The sequence below is a fragment of the Penicillium riverlandense genome, assembly GCF_028828495.1.
Source record: "Penicillium riverlandense strain IBT 135883 chromosome Unknown utg000011l_segment0_segment0, whole genome shotgun sequence".
Classification (NCBI taxonomy): Eukaryota; Fungi; Ascomycota; class Eurotiomycetes; order Eurotiales; family Aspergillaceae; genus Penicillium; species Penicillium riverlandense.
In genome coordinates, this window is record NW_026643201.1 from 1,201,857 (window position 1) to 1,216,544 (window position 14,688).

General features: G+C 54.4%; 5 protein-coding genes across 5 annotated transcripts; 4 read left to right on the top strand and 1 right to left on the bottom strand.

Moving 5' to 3' along the window:
• Nucleotides 1-488: 488 nt before the first annotated feature.
• N7474_011185 (uncharacterized protein) lies at nt 489-1,416 on the top strand (the record flags this gene model as incomplete). Its single annotated transcript, XM_057202595.1, has 2 exons — nt 489-724; nt 777-1,416. 2 exons carry the CDS (start codon nt 489-491, stop codon nt 1,414-1,416), a joined length of 876 nt encoding a protein of 291 aa, XP_057047879.1.
• A 773-nt stretch (nt 1,417-2,189) lies between these two features.
• On the top strand, nt 2,190-5,763 carry N7474_011186 (uncharacterized protein; the record flags this gene model as incomplete). The annotated part of the gene is made up of 4 exons (XM_057202596.1): nt 2,190-2,568; nt 2,771-2,860; nt 3,007-4,672; nt 4,725-5,763. 4 exons carry the CDS (start codon nt 2,190-2,192, stop codon nt 5,761-5,763), a joined length of 3,174 nt encoding a protein of 1,057 aa, XP_057047880.1.
• A 946-nt stretch (nt 5,764-6,709) lies between these two features.
• Nucleotides 6,710-8,672, top strand: N7474_011187 (carnitine O-acetyltransferase CAT2; the record flags this gene model as incomplete). The annotated part of the gene is made up of 4 exons (XM_057202597.1): nt 6,710-6,746; nt 6,826-7,343; nt 7,391-8,487; nt 8,540-8,672. 4 exons carry the CDS (start codon nt 6,710-6,712, stop codon nt 8,670-8,672), a joined length of 1,785 nt encoding a protein of 594 aa, XP_057047881.1.
• A 318-nt stretch (nt 8,673-8,990) lies between these two features.
• Nucleotides 8,991-10,846, bottom strand: N7474_011188 (MFS transporter; the record flags this gene model as incomplete). The annotated part of the gene is made up of 2 exons (XM_057202598.1): nt 8,991-9,922; nt 9,982-10,846. The coding sequence occupies 2 exons, from the start codon at nt 10,844-10,846 to the stop codon at nt 8,991-8,993; spliced, it is 1,797 nt and encodes a 598-aa protein (XP_057047882.1).
• A 1,639-nt stretch (nt 10,847-12,485) lies between these two features.
• Nucleotides 12,486-14,477, top strand: N7474_011189 (glycosyl hydrolase family 79 C-terminal domain-containing protein; the record flags this gene model as incomplete). The annotated part of the gene is made up of 8 exons (XM_057202599.1): nt 12,486-12,648; nt 12,698-12,797; nt 12,844-13,260; nt 13,312-13,374; nt 13,425-13,459; nt 13,511-13,722; nt 13,785-14,279; nt 14,442-14,477. 8 exons carry the CDS (start codon nt 12,486-12,488, stop codon nt 14,475-14,477), a joined length of 1,521 nt encoding a protein of 506 aa, XP_057047883.1.
• Nucleotides 14,478-14,688: the final 211 nt, after the last annotated feature.

A 14,688-nucleotide genomic window follows, 5' to 3' on the forward strand; every position in this document is an offset into this window, starting at 1 on the left:
CCACAGCTCAATGGTGTCTGGGCTCAAGCTCTGATTGCTCGAGAGACAATTGGGTGATCGGAGTCCCTCTTGACCACATCCTGTTGGCCTTGGCGGACACCATGACCATCAACCAGTTTCGGGCTTCAAAAAAAATGCAAGTGGCATCGAAGCACACGGGTATATCCCTAGATTCCTAGAATCGAAATGATTCTTCTCCGAAAACCCACGAGGGCCTCATGACAGGATCATTCCGCAGGCCCGACTGGGTCTGACGATCATCCGCAATCGCCAATCTTGATGGCGTGCTCTCACCACCACCTGCACCCAATCGCGCCATACAGCCATCTCCTCAGAGGCGGTCACGTCAATTTTCCCACTTATATACTCCCGTTCGCTCGGAGCTATGTGCGCCATGTTCTCTTTCTCTCAAAGTTTTCCGTGTCAGCTTGAAGCATCCCCATCCGCGCGCGACTCAATCCTGACCTTGTTCGTTGGTCTCGGTCGCGATGGCTGCATCGTCCAGCCTGATACTCCCCAGGGGCGAGCTGTCCAAGGAAGAGCTGCTCACTGCGGGATCACTCCAAGAATACCAGCCGTGGTTACTCGATGACCATCCACTGCGCTCATACCCGACTCAATGTATCCCGGGCCTCGGACCGGTGGTGAGAAACGGCTTCAAATCGTTCCGATTGCGCTGGAAGGAGCACTCGCTTCGCGCGGTTTGCCTGATTTTGGCATCCTTGTACGTCTTTGCGTTTGCAAGCCATGTCGCTTGCCTGCTGACTCCTTGACAGTGCTGCATACGGGGGTCTCCGCGCGCTCGCCGGTGCTATATTCCCGCAGCCCACAGTGGCGGGGGTACATCCACGCAGCTATCCTAATGCATGCATTTTCCCGCGTCCGGATACGCGGCCAAACGCCCTGTCGCGATCTCTCGCTGCTGGATGCGACGGCCTTAATACCGCGCTCTGGTTAGACGAAGACGTGCTGAAGATTGGAGCTCCCACCTCGAGTCGCAACACAGAGGATGCCCTGCAGCGGCTAAGTCTCAACCCGCTTTTGACCCGGCTCGTCGATGAAACCCCCAACGATAACCCACAAGCTCCTCTGACGGCTGCTGATCCGTCCGATGATTCAACTCAGCCATTCTTTCTCATCTTGGATGCCAAATCTCCGCTCCCTGAATTGTACCATCTTCTCATTTCTCACCTGGCTCCCCTCCGGGAGAAAGGATACCTGACCCACTGGGATCAAGATCGAATTGTCTCTCGCCGCGTGACGGTTGTTGTTACGGGAGATGACATTTCCGATACCGACTGCTCGACGCATTCCTACTCTGACATCTTCTATCTGGCGTCGCCGGAGGACCCGGGGGTGACTGGTTCACATCTGAGTGACGTGCTCCCTAACGTATCACCGATTTGTCTTACATGATTACTGTTTTTAATGATACCCAATGTGCACCATTCTTTATTATTGGCATCTGCAATGGTAAATTTGCTCTAAGTGTGCAGCGTATTATCCTGGTCAGGCTGTGTAGCTCCAACATCACGGAATTTGCTTCAAGGCAGGTGCCGTTTGGAGCGAATGAGAGGGGGTCTAGAAAACCGAGGAATCTATTGGGGGTCCAACCTGAAATGATTTGGGGAACGAACTAGGACACCAAATATGAGCGACCGACAGCAATACATATCGTAGGGTCCGGCTCCGACCAACCCCTAATTTATGACCCTTTTTTTTTTTTTTTTTTTGGTAGATCAAGTGATCCAAGGAGCCTCTATGTGAACCAGGCTTCCCCTAGGCTATGATGCCCCCCTACGATCTCCCCGCCATGAATAACCGAGCCGAGGGCGCGCCGGGCGATCACGCTGCACTGCCAATGCACGATAGAGTCTTAGCCCCAGCTCGCGGCTAAATCACAACCCATTCTTATCTGTCACCCATTCATGATCCTGAACCAAGTTCTCCGCCACTAACCTCGGATTCGCAAGCCTAATTTGGCGCTATTTCCAAGCGAGCAGCCGCTGATCCGGCATCCCAGCTCTGGCCCCCGTCGGCTGTGCTTTTTGCCTTTTCCACCGCCATTTTCCCGCTGAGCTTACCCCAGGGTCCGCTCTGGATTTCTTTTCCCAGGGTCTCTCAATCATCGTGTTCTTTCCTTTCCTTTCGTTTTCTTTTCTTTCTTTTTTTTTCACACCCGCGGAGAGATGGACTTTTTCCGACGCCTCAACCAGAGTTACCCTCCCCGTCCGTCGCCGTTGGGCACCTCGCAGCAGCAGTCTTCTCCGCAGCGCCCATCGTCCGGTACACCAGCCTCGAGTCCTGAGTCTCGCCGTTCCACCGAGAGCCATCGCAATCATGCTCCGTCGCGCTCGACGGCCTCTCTCTATGCGCGCACATCACCCACATCTCCGGCGACGGGCTTTGGGCAGCGATCTGTCTCCCGACCGTCGTCCCTGCGTGGTGATGCCCCGAGCATCGACAAGTCGGTCCAATCCCATCGCCGCCATGGCAGTCTAGACCGCAAAGAACCTTCAGCTACACACCGGCGGAACCAGTCGCAGCCCTTTCTGCGATATCGAGATGGTACATTTCCCCCCATTCCTTCATTCTTCTTCTCCTGGCTTTCTTTCCCCGGGATCGACTCGGGAGCTAGGCACAAAGTGGATTAGCGGCACCCCCTTGCCTCTCCCGGCCTAGCGCCAGTCGAGCTTCCCTTCCCGCCTTTCATTCTGCCATTATTCATTCTCCCCTGCGCCAAGCGGACAGACCTTGCTGACTGACAAAGGGCTGCTGGGACACCGCGACATGAATCCTCCCCCCCACGACTCTGTGCATCGTACCTCTCACGGTAGCAGTGGAAGCCCTGTGTATTCCGGTAAGTCTTGCCCCCTCCTTGGACCAGTCGCGTCGCACGCCGGTGTCACATGGCGTTGGAAAGGCCTCGCATCAACCGGCGGCCGAATCTCGCTATTCGCCTCGTCGAAAAACAAGCATGCGCTGACCATTTCTCACTACATCCAGGTCAACACGAGAACTCGGCGCCACCCGCGTTTGGGAATCGCCAAATGCCACCTCCATCTCCTCCACACGCCTACGGCTCACGAGCGCAGTCTGCGAACGCGCCCGCCTCATCTTCTATGCTTCCACGCGACTCTTCTTCCGGCCAATCCCACCGTCCAGGTAGCAGCATGTCCATCTCCTCCATGTTAGGCGGTGACTCTGAACGTCCAGCCCGAGATGCCGGCCCATCGTTTTTCTCACGCCCATCATCGCTGTTTGGTAGCGCACAGCCATCCTCGGCGACCGGTGCCATGTCACCGCCAAGTGGACCAGCAAGACCATCGCCGCTCGACCACCCTCTCTTCCGCCGATCCCGTACCCCCGAAAAGTCTTTGTCGTCCAAGCCCCAGACCGGCCGGCCTTCCCGGGCTGGATCCGGGAGCGGGTCGCACCTCTTCTCGGAGCAATCCAGATTTGGTGGCCTGTCGCGCGGACCGTCATCGTCACAATTCCCAGATAAGCCTCACTCGACACACCCTTCACCTCGAATCTCGTCTGCAGAGGCGCCCCCGAACGAGCCTCGGCGAATGAGTCTGAGTGGGCCCATCGCCCGACCGAGCAGCCAGCCACCACATGCCGACGGGCCCACGCGCGCGCCAGCCTACAGCCCAATCTCACGGCCGTCTGGAAGTGTGTCAGAACGGCCGTTTGAGTCGGGTCCGCGCTCTGCGTCCACATCCTACATGGGGCAAGATTCTGCGCTCAGCCGGCTCGGTAGCCTTTTTGGTGATCGCCGCTCAGAAGATCCTCTATACCGTGACCGAGATCGAACTGCCAGTCATGCGACCGATGCCAAGGCTTCCCGAGGCGCGTCATCCCGGTTTGGTTCGCTCTACGGAGATCGAGAACCGGTCGAACGGCATTCCGGCGCCTCGACCTGGGAGCAACGTTCACATCCGGCATCGCCAGAGACTAGGCGTTTCCCTGCACCGGAAGGTGCGTCAGGGTTTGGATTCGGTGCCATTCAGAGCTACACCAAGTCGTTGGGGTCTCAGCCCGGCGGGGGCCGCCAGCCTCCTTCGTCTTTACAAAGTCGACACAGCCAGCCCACTTCGCCGCCACATGAATCACCGTTTAAGCAGACGCAGCCTCCACGCATGGGCTCGAACCCAACTGGGGCATCGGCTGCCCCAGGACTATTCAGTCTCTCAACCACAGAAGACACGCGACGCAAGGGAAGTGATGAACTTTTCCATCATCGCAACTTGCTAGCGGTTGGGGCAGACGGAAAGCGCGGCGGACGAGCGTCGCCTCTTCCTCAGGCTGTTCAAGGAGCTCAGGCTCCATTCATCGGGCCCAGTGGCGAGTCCGGCATCAAGAACGAGCTTGGACGAGTGTTTTCTGGAATCGGAAGCGGCGTTGGCGGCGTGACGGCCACCTCTGCCAATAGTGGATCACCGACACCCATGACATCGAGCCCGTTCAAGCGTGACAGTTTCAACGGGCGGTCCGGCAGCGGCGAGGTGTTTGACGAGTCCAAGATCGCCCGACCCGCATCTGCCACGAGCTCCAAGCGGGCACGAAAATCGCAAGATGAGGATCCTCAGATGGATCTGGAGGGATCAACGCTGTCAGCGCGTGGAAACCGTCGTGCTCGACACCCCCACCAGCATCACCATCACCATCAGTAAGTCTTGGATGGCCCTTGATTCTTCATTTCTGCTAACCACTATTTGTAGTCATCACCATCACCGCCATAAGCTTGAAGAGGAGGCGGCACTGGCTGGACTCCATCGTCCGTTGTCGGCCGCGAATTATCTCCATTCCACCTCTACCCCCGCAGACGGAGCCCCTGCGTCCACCTCTGGTCATCATCACCACCACCATCATCACCATCACCATGCTCCCCGACCGGCCACCCTCCCAGTTGCTGTATCAACGCCTCTACGGGAACCCCGAACCATCGTGAATATCGAGCCCTTGCTGTCCAGCGTGGCTGATCGACCGCGGCATCACCTGGGATCGACGCTCTACACCCCGCGCATCAGTGCCCCGTCAGCCAAGGCATCTGCGGACAGCGCCAAGTTCGGATATACTACGATTCCTCAGCCGCTTCCCCGTTTTGAAGGGCGCGAAAATTGCACGTTTACCGTCCGCGTCCCGCGTTTCCGGATCGACGCAAATCACAGGGAAGAGATCTGCGCGCGGCGTGCGTTGTGGGGAACTGGTGTCTACACGGACGATTCAGATCCAGTCGCCGCCGCGATCCACTCGGGGTACATCCGGGGTGCATGGGGTGAAGACGTGGACGAGTCCATGCTCGATCTGGAAATCAAAGACACCTACCAACATGCTCCGCAGCCCGAAGTCAATGGAGCCGACGCTTCCAAAACAGATGCCCAGGCAAGCAAGGAGCCGCGCCTGCCCCCTGTTCCTCCGGCGGACAAGGATCTCCACATCACTCTCTTGATTTTGCCGCGTCTCGAGCGGTATGACTCGGCCGTGTTGTTCGGGATCAAGTCGCGAGTGTGGGACGGCCGGCATGACGGCATGAGCTTCAAGGTGCATCGCATTGACTGGGTGGATGAGGGGGTAGGTCGCGGAGAAGAGCGAAGCGGCGAGGCCCGACGCAAACGCCTGCGCACTCTGATGCAAAGCGGGCGCATCTGCACTGGGCCGGCGATGGCGAAGATGGCCGCGCTGCGCCAGAGCGGGGTGCAGGTTCCCCGGGCTCTTGATGGTAAGAACCAGCTAGCACCCGTGCAGCCGGTCTCCTAAACGGCTTTTTGATCATTGCGGTTCTTTTACGGCGTTGTCGATCCATGGCGGTGTTCTCCGGACACTACGGAATTTCTTGTGGTGTACTCTGTTTGGACTCGGCGAATTTTTGAATCATTCTTGTTTCTTTTTGTTCTGCATCTGCTGATACCAGATTTGGTGTCATCGCATTCTGGCCAACGGGCGAAGGGAGGGGAGCGTGTACTCCGGCCATGCGTTAGGGCCTTCTCAATCTATACATCATAATCCATCTACACCGTTGTTGTTGTCCGCGGGAATGCTCCGTCGTGGTTGGCTCGTCCAGATGGAGCGTAGTGAACTAGCTCTCCCCGCATTATTCTTCTTGGTGGTTTGTCTTTGCCTAGGGCGATCACTGCGTCGAGGCTCGAAGTCGATGTACATGGAATATTTTGGACTTCATCTTTTCCCTTTCTCCCCTGTCTGTACCCAGCTGCTCCGTGGTCCTATAATCCACCCAAGTCCCTATCCACCCGACCATCCACCTTCCGATGGACCGAGGCCCATTGATAGAGCTGGAGACACATACCGTACGCGTTCTCGTATTTCGCCCCATTTCCGCGGCAAACCCCACGGTCGGGCATAGTTACGGTTCCCGAGATTACCATACCCGTCGGTCCTTTCCCTTTCAACCGAGGCAACTCTCTTTCTTTATTCCTTGTCGTTCGCTGTTCTGGCTGTCCGGCGATTGTTTCTCCTTCACTTCTTTCTCATACCTCCTACTCTCTCCCCTTATATCCTACCACCACTGAGAGGGATGTTCACAGCTTCTGCGAGAAGCCGTCTCTCTACCTTGTCACGGCCCCGGCACCCTCCGACAGTCTCTCTCCTCGCTCGCTCTGTGGTAAGACGGCCGCCTCCGATCTAGCTTCCAGCTCGTAAGAGGCTGCGCAGGATCAATTGACTGACCCTCCAACAGACTCCTACAATGGCTCCCCAGCGAAAGGCGTCTTCGGTCCCTGAGGGTGAGTGATTCGATTCACATGTTGACCGCTCCCAGGTCTCCACAGCGGGACCCTCGTCATGGCTGACCGACATGCCCAGGATACAAGGAGGATCTCTCCAAGGGCAAGATGCTCAGATTCGAAGATTCCCTGCCCCGTCTACCTGTTCCCTCCCTCGAGGAAACGGGCGCCCGATACCTGAAGTCCGTTCACGCCGTTGTCTCCGAGACCGAGTACGAGCGCACCAAGAAGGCTGTCGAGGCGTTCATTCGCCCCGGCGGTGAGGGCGAGCCCCTGCAGAAGCGGCTGCTGGCGCGCGCAGCCGACCCCAAGATCAAGAACTGGCTGGCCGAGTGGTGGAACCAGGCCGCGTACCTGGGCTACCGCGACCCCGTCATTCCCTACGTCTCCTATTTCTATTCCTACAAGGATGACCGGCTGCGCCGCAACCCGGCCCAGCGTGCGGCAGCGATTACCTCGGCTGTGCTGGAGTTCAAGCGCCAGGTGGATGATGGCTCCCTGGAGCCCGAGTACATGCGTGGCCAGCCCATGGCCATGAGCTCCTACGAGTACATGTTCAACTGCTGCCGTATCCCCGCCGACGGCGCGGACTTCCCCGCAAGTACGCGGCGGCCGAGAACCAGCACATTGTGGTGGTGCGCAAGAACCAGTTCTTCAAGGTGCCTTTGGTCGTCGACGGACAGGCCCTGAATGTCTCCGAGCTAGAGCAGCAGTTCCAGCACGTCTACGAGACCGCCCAACCCGCGCCGCCGGTCGGCGTGTTGACCGTTGCGGACCGTGACCACTGGGCCGCTGCTCGCAAGAAGCTTGTTGCCGCTGATCCAGCCAACGAGAATGCTCTGCGCGACATCGAGTCTGCCGGGTTCGTGGTCTGCCTGGATGACGCTAAACCCGTCACCCTGGAGGAGCGCGCCCGCCAGTACTGGCACGGCGATGGCTCCAACCGTTGGTTCGACAAGCCTCTGAATTTTATTGTCAACGAGAACGGCACTGCTGGTTTCCTGGGCGAACACAGCATGATGGACGGTACCCCTACGCACCGCCTCAGCGACTTTGTCAACGCCACCATCTTCAATAAGAAGATTGATCTCTCTGCCAAACCTGTGCGCTCTTCGCTGGCAGAGCCTAAGCCCATCACCTTCCACCTGAATGAGGAGGTCAACGAGGCCGTGGATGTTGCTGCTCAATACCACCGCAAGCAGATTGCCGACCACGAGCTCGTTGTCCAAGCCTTCCAGGGCTACGGCAAGGGTCTCATCAAGAAGTTCAAGTGCAGCCCCGATGCCTTTGTCCAGATGCTCATTCAGCTGGCCTACTTCAAGATGTACGGCAAGAACCGCCCTACTTACGAGTCCGCCGCCACCCGCAAGTTCCAGGAGGGCCGCACCGAGACCACCCGCACCGTTTCGGACGAGAGTGTCGCCTTCTGCAAGGCCCACCAGGATGCGAACGTGCCTCGCGAGGAGGTCGTTCGGTTGTTCCGCGCCGCCCTCTCCCAGCACACCAAGTACACCCTCGAGGCTAGCGACGCCCGCGGTGTGGATCGCCACCTCTTCGGTCTGAAGAAGCTTCTGCAGCCCGGTGAGAAGCTTCCCGCCCTTTTCGAGGACCCGGCCTACACCTACTCTAGCTCCTGGTACATTTCCTCCTCGCAGCTGAGCTCCGAATACTTCAACGGCTACGGCTGGAGTGAGGTCATCCCCGATGGATGGGGCATTGCCTACATGATCAACGAGAACAGGTGAGTTTTATTTCGTTTTTCAATATAATATGAGATGCTAATGACGATGCAGCCTCAACTTCAACATCGTCTGCAAGCGCCTCGGCGCTCACCGCATGAGCTACTTCCTGAACGAGGCTGCCTCCGAGCTGCGTGACCTGCTCATGCCTGATCTGGCTGCCCAGTCCGAGAAGGCGAAGCTTTAGTTTCTTTGTATTTGCTGTGTATATCGGTTTTTGATCGGATTCGGTTTTGGTTTGGTCCAGCGACTACCATAGATGAATATACTTCTTGTCTTGTAGATTTGGTCATAGTTTGTTGAGGAAGTCATTCGTTATATAATTTCTTCCAAGGAATATTTATTGTTCTTATCCCCGTTTCTTATTTGAATCAAATGGAATTCGACAGACAACTTCCAGTCTAAAAAGACTCCAAAAACGCACACCCCCCTACTTTCCATACACACTTAACAGGCATTAATTAAATTTTAGCTCCCTTAACCTCGATCCCCACTGCTCAGCGCCTTATTCAAACGCGGCCCCGGGCGAGAGAGCAAACTTGCTCATAGAACGCAGTTTCGCACCATGGAAGTAAAGCAGCCAGATACCAATGATACCAGTAACGCTCAGCCCACCAAGGAGGCTGACACCGCGAGCAACGCCCAAGTTGCCGAATAAAGGATGCGCAATGAGCACACTGCCACAAGCCAACGCACTGCGGAAGAAATCATTCGCAGCAAACAGACTGGCTGCGTATTTGGGGTAGCTGAGCGGGATATAAACGAAAATACACTGCATGATGACGAACACCGTCGCGCCGTAGATGGTGATTCCGATCGTAGGCGCGATCCAGTGGATCGAGGCGCGAGCTGTCCAGGCGAAGAGGAAGAGACCAATTGTTGGACCGAACGAGGCGGGCAGCGCCGGGATCAGGCGCTGCTCTTGCACCGGGAATCCAAAGCGGCGGATGCGCGGATTCATCCAGAAGTATAGGTAGGAGAAGTAGACGGCGATGGCGATAAGGCAAGATACCAAGACACACAGGAAGACTAGACCGATCTGGCCGAGGTTCATGTTGTAGTCAACCGGGTAGACCAGCGGGAAGACCTCGAAGAAGGAGTAGTAGATGCCGTAAATGATGGCCGTGTAGATCTGGACGAAGAGCACAGCGGGATCCTTGATCGTGATTTCCATGGGCTTTATCAGCGCATCCACGGTAATATCCGAAACACGCATATTGCGCTGGTCGATCTCAGACTGGGACATGAAGCGATCATCGTTGTAGATTCGACGGAGACGGCTTGCGCGCCTGAGCAGGATCGTCGGGGTACTGGTCTCGGGAAGGAAGAAGAACATGAGGAGGAACACGGGGGCTGAGGCCCAGATCGATTCGAAGAGAGACCAGCGCCAGGACTTGGCAGGGACGGAGAAGCCACTGAGGAGTGGACCGAGGGCAGCTATATCATAGTGTTAGTATCGAGGAAACTGAACAGAAAGAACTGGGGGGTAGACTTACGTCCGCAATATGCGGCAGCAACCCAAGCCATCATGGCGTAGGGCAGAGACATAAGACTATACATATCGCCGATCGAAGCACCGCCCGAGGCAAGACATGGTGAGCCGAAGAATCCCTGCAGAAACCGGAGCACCATCAGGCCAGGGAAGTTACCCACGAAAGCTGTGGGGATAGAGATGATGACGAAGAGGAACATGGTCACGATATAGACTGGGTTGCGGCCAATAATGGGGATCTCACTCATCGGTGAGAAGAGCAAGGGACCGGTTCCGTATCCAAGCACATACAGCGAGAGACCTAATGTAGCGAGCACCTCGCTAACGCCGAATTCCTGCATGATGCCTCCCTCCGACGAGGTGTAGATGGCGGATGTGGTGTATACCACGAAAGTATAGAGACAGATGATGGTTGCCATCACAGCACGCTTGAGATTGGACCAGTTGTGTGGATTCTCGGCGTCATCGGTATAGTACCAGTCGACGAGGATAGCGCCATCTTTGGTCTTTTTCGGGCAAATGGGAATCGACTTGGTTTTTTCGATTTCGTGTTGCTCGTCCGCTTCGAGGCGGGCTTCTGTGAATGGTAGACTATTTTGGGTCGTGACGTGACTGAGACTTTCATCATTGGGACTCTCATCACTGGGACTTTCGTCACTGTCGGATTGTTGTGCTGGGGCTGGAGCTTCGGGTTGAGCTTCGATCTGAGTGTCTTCGGAGCCGGTTGCAGAGCCCGACCCGTCCATGACCTTGATCCATTCGTCAGGTAGCTTGAAGTCGGCCTTCTCCTCAGGATATTGAAAGTATTTGTTTTTTGTTACCAGACGGACGAGCTGCCCGAAGGGGGATTCTCGGAGGACAGCCTCCATACTGTGAATAGATCGACCGCGAACGAATTAAAGAATTTTTTTGGCGACACTCGGAAGCAAAGTATGCAATGGAAGGCTATATGAAATACAATATGTACATTGAGGTGTGACACGCTCTTTATAATTGTCTTCACTTCGTTTCACTCCATCCAAAACCATGACGTGGGTTATCACGAAGGGTGCTTGCTAATCCATGCCTGAAACCAACAAAATTATAAATCAGGCATCGAAACTTCTCAATGCAGGTTGACTCATTGAACAGTGTAGATGATTGGACCATTTACCAAGTCGAGACTAACATGGCCCGTTGAATTGCCCCGATCCCGATGCGCCCAGAGATCGAAAGGATCCATTAACTACTTGTGATTCGCCTCGGATGGCTCCGACGGAGATAAGAATAGATTAATAATGAGGTGTGGCGTGAGTAACATAACGTTAGTCGGACTGGTTAATAATCGCTATGCTGCTTACAATTTCCAATGGCGCAATCCATGGATGACCGGATTCATCTGCCGCCGCATTGGGTCTGTCGAAATTCTAATCGGAACTCTTTCCATAACGTCATTCTCGATTGGGTAAATGGATGTGCTGTCACTGTCATGGCAATAGTGGCTGAGTCCCTTCTTTGTGCGACCAGCGGCCCGAGGATTTTCCATATGTACTGCGATCGCGGTCAGCTGTAGATTTTTCGTGGTGCTGCTTTTGACCACGAGTTTTGGGGGCATGTCCGGATTTGAATGGCACGGTCGCGCACTTTGGTCCACTGCAATAGCTGACCTCTTAACTAACTGGGTCGTTTTCAAAGCGCCGAATCTCACTGCAAAAAAAATATCACGGAGAGAAGAACACTGCGAAAAGCCAGAAGTTTCACTGTTCCAAGCACATTTTTGTATCGCATCCGTCCCTCGCAGGGGTAGTGTTCTGACCGCTCAAAGTATCCCTTGCGCAAGGCCACAGATTGGCCTTGCTTGCTTGCCCCAGTATCCCTCGTTCAGGAGCAAATCTCGGATTTACAGTCATAGCCTTGATAAGATAGATCGACCAAAATGTACCGGTAGGCAAAAAAAAAGTCATGACAAGATATCAGCTCTACAGGGTAACTAATATTCGTGGTTGACAGGTCACGGCTGACAAGTCATCAGCTGATCGCCCAGGCTGTGTCGCTCTGAGGTACGGATCTCGCTGAATGGTTGCACCTTAAGACGCCATTGCGGGAAGGTTATTGCAAAGAGGTGAGATTAACAATATTAGCCTGTCTTGGATGACGGTACTACTAAGGGTCGACCCCATAATGTACTTCAACTTGATCGTCTCAAACTAACCTAAATAGCCGATTGTCGAGCGGATCTCGGCAAGCACGCGTGCAGTTTGTCTCTGCGGGGCATCAAGCGACCCCTTCACCTGACTGCAATAATGATTCGTTTCTGCAAGGAACTCGGAATCCAATTCGCCCGCTAAATCCACCACGCAGAAACGCAATATGAGTAGCGTATTGCGGAGTCAACTACGCTGCAGCCCAATCACGCTGTGTCTATCCGTGAAGCTTGCTTGTTGACATATATAAGGCCAGAAATATTGTCAGCAGGTACTCTGGGAGCGAGTCTTATTGTAAACAGACGGAGAAATCCAACCTTTCGAGATGGATCCGACTCTTGCCCTCGGCCTCACGGAGGTGTCTCTCTCCAGCAGTCAACCATACACCCTCGCTCCAGAAGCTCATGTGCCTATTGGCGCATCTCAGCTGGTTGACCCGTCTTTCCCTAGTTTTGCGATTCAAGTCAGCTCATTTCCGGCCTATTCAGGTGCGTGAATTCCTCACATGGTCGTTGAACATACTAAGAACCTGTCTAGGCAATGCCTCGCATCCCAATACCTTTTCTATCAACCTAGTCCGTGCAATCGAAGAGCGCACAGGGGGCCCTTTGGTTATTCGCGTCGGTGGGACAAATGGGTAAGTCATTTTAACCGTTAACTCGATTTCCTCTAAGTGCTCAAAGGGACTTTTCCAATTTCAACCCCGCCCAAACAAGCCCTATCGAACCCCCAATGCAGGGAAGTGGCGTCCAGCAGAAATTCGTCCTGGGGCCTGATTTTTATGAAGGCTTCGGCAATTTTCCCGACACCCGCTGGGTCTATGATATCCCCTTTGCCAACCAAAACCATACGGACTCTCTTGATCAGGGGCGCGCTGCAGTCGACCAGATAGGCTTCCAGAACCTGGATGCCCTGGAAATTGGCAATGAGATAGACCATTATATCGGCCAGGGTATGCGCCCTGCCGGATGGGGACCGCAGAATTACACCGTTGAGTTCTTGGACTATGCGGAATTTCTCACGGATGCATTAAATCTGCCGGCCTGGCCGATTTTCCAGACGATGGCCTTGTCATCGGCTAGGGTGCCGCCGTGGACCGCGTGGGTTTTCCTCTCTCTTTTTTTGTTCGTATCACTCTCTAACGGAACTAGACAAGCGGTGTTCGAGGATGGCATCACACAAGGCAACCGAGTCAAATCGGTCTCCTTACACCAGTACGCGAGATATTCTGTCTCCCTTGTTGACAGCCGCTAATGTCATCCAGTTACGAGTACACGAATACAACCACCACTCTGCAAGGTCAGTGTTTTCGCCTGACAGTTCATGGCGTGTTTGTTGATAACAGAGCAGAAACTCTCATGAACCACACTTTTGTCACGAGCGGTGTGGATAATGCCTTTCTTTCTGACTTTGAATACATGAAAACAAATTTCCCGGAAATCCAGATAGTGCTTGGTGAGGTTGGCCGCTTCCGTGACGGCGGGGGATCCCTGGATCAATCCGAAGGGATTTTCGGGTCTGCGTTGTGGACCGCCGATTATTTACTATACACTATGTCATTGGTAGGACTCGGACTTTCCTCCAATTCAATTACGATAACAGCTAACGATTTGAGGGTATATAGAACGTAACGCGCGTCAATATGCAATTGAGCATGGCATTCGGCTATGCCGCTTGGCACCCAGTAGCCTATGATGATCTTGAGCCGGCGGTTATCGCACCATATTATGGCCACCTCCTCGTTGCTGATTTTATGAACGGCTCAAGTAATTTTCGAGTGAGTGAAATTCAATCGAATGACGATCTGCTTGCTGCCTACGCCGGCTATGAGTATGATCACCTCAAACGCATTGCCATCATGAATTATGAGGTGTGGAACACGGGCGATGGCGAGCGTCCTACTCGGAAAATTTATTTAAAAGTCCCTGACGGTATCCGATCTGTCCGTATCTCTACCTTGACTTCTCCTGGTGGAGCGAGCGCTACCAGCGATTTCTATTGGGCCGGGCAGACGTGGACCTACGCAAACGATGGTGTTGGGCAAGCCGTACACCAAAGATACACAGAAGCGTTAGTTTGGGATGGACATGTACTGGTTACTGTCGGCGCCAGTGAAGCGGTGATAGTCACTTTATGTTCACCCTTGAATCGGTGGGGATGCTAGAATTGACATTCCTGAGATGAGACGTTCGTCGCCCTATTTCTCTCTTCGACAGCTGTTGTGGCTATGTTTGTGCTCTAAGGTAATATTTGTTTATTGTAAACTGCAACAAATAACTAGTTCATTCGCGCAATTGAGATCGCAGTGACGGATTAACTATAACAGGTGCCGTGGAGACGGATTGGAATGAGTTTGAACGGCAGATAATGCTCTTTTAAGTCACAACTCTTAATCTGAGATTATTTCAGCATTGATACTTAATCATATATGTTCATGCTCATTTAGGGAGCGAAGTTCTCCGATCCATACATACAAAGGTCAAACATCGGCGAGCAGCTACTCCAAGCGTGATGTCCAACCCCAAATT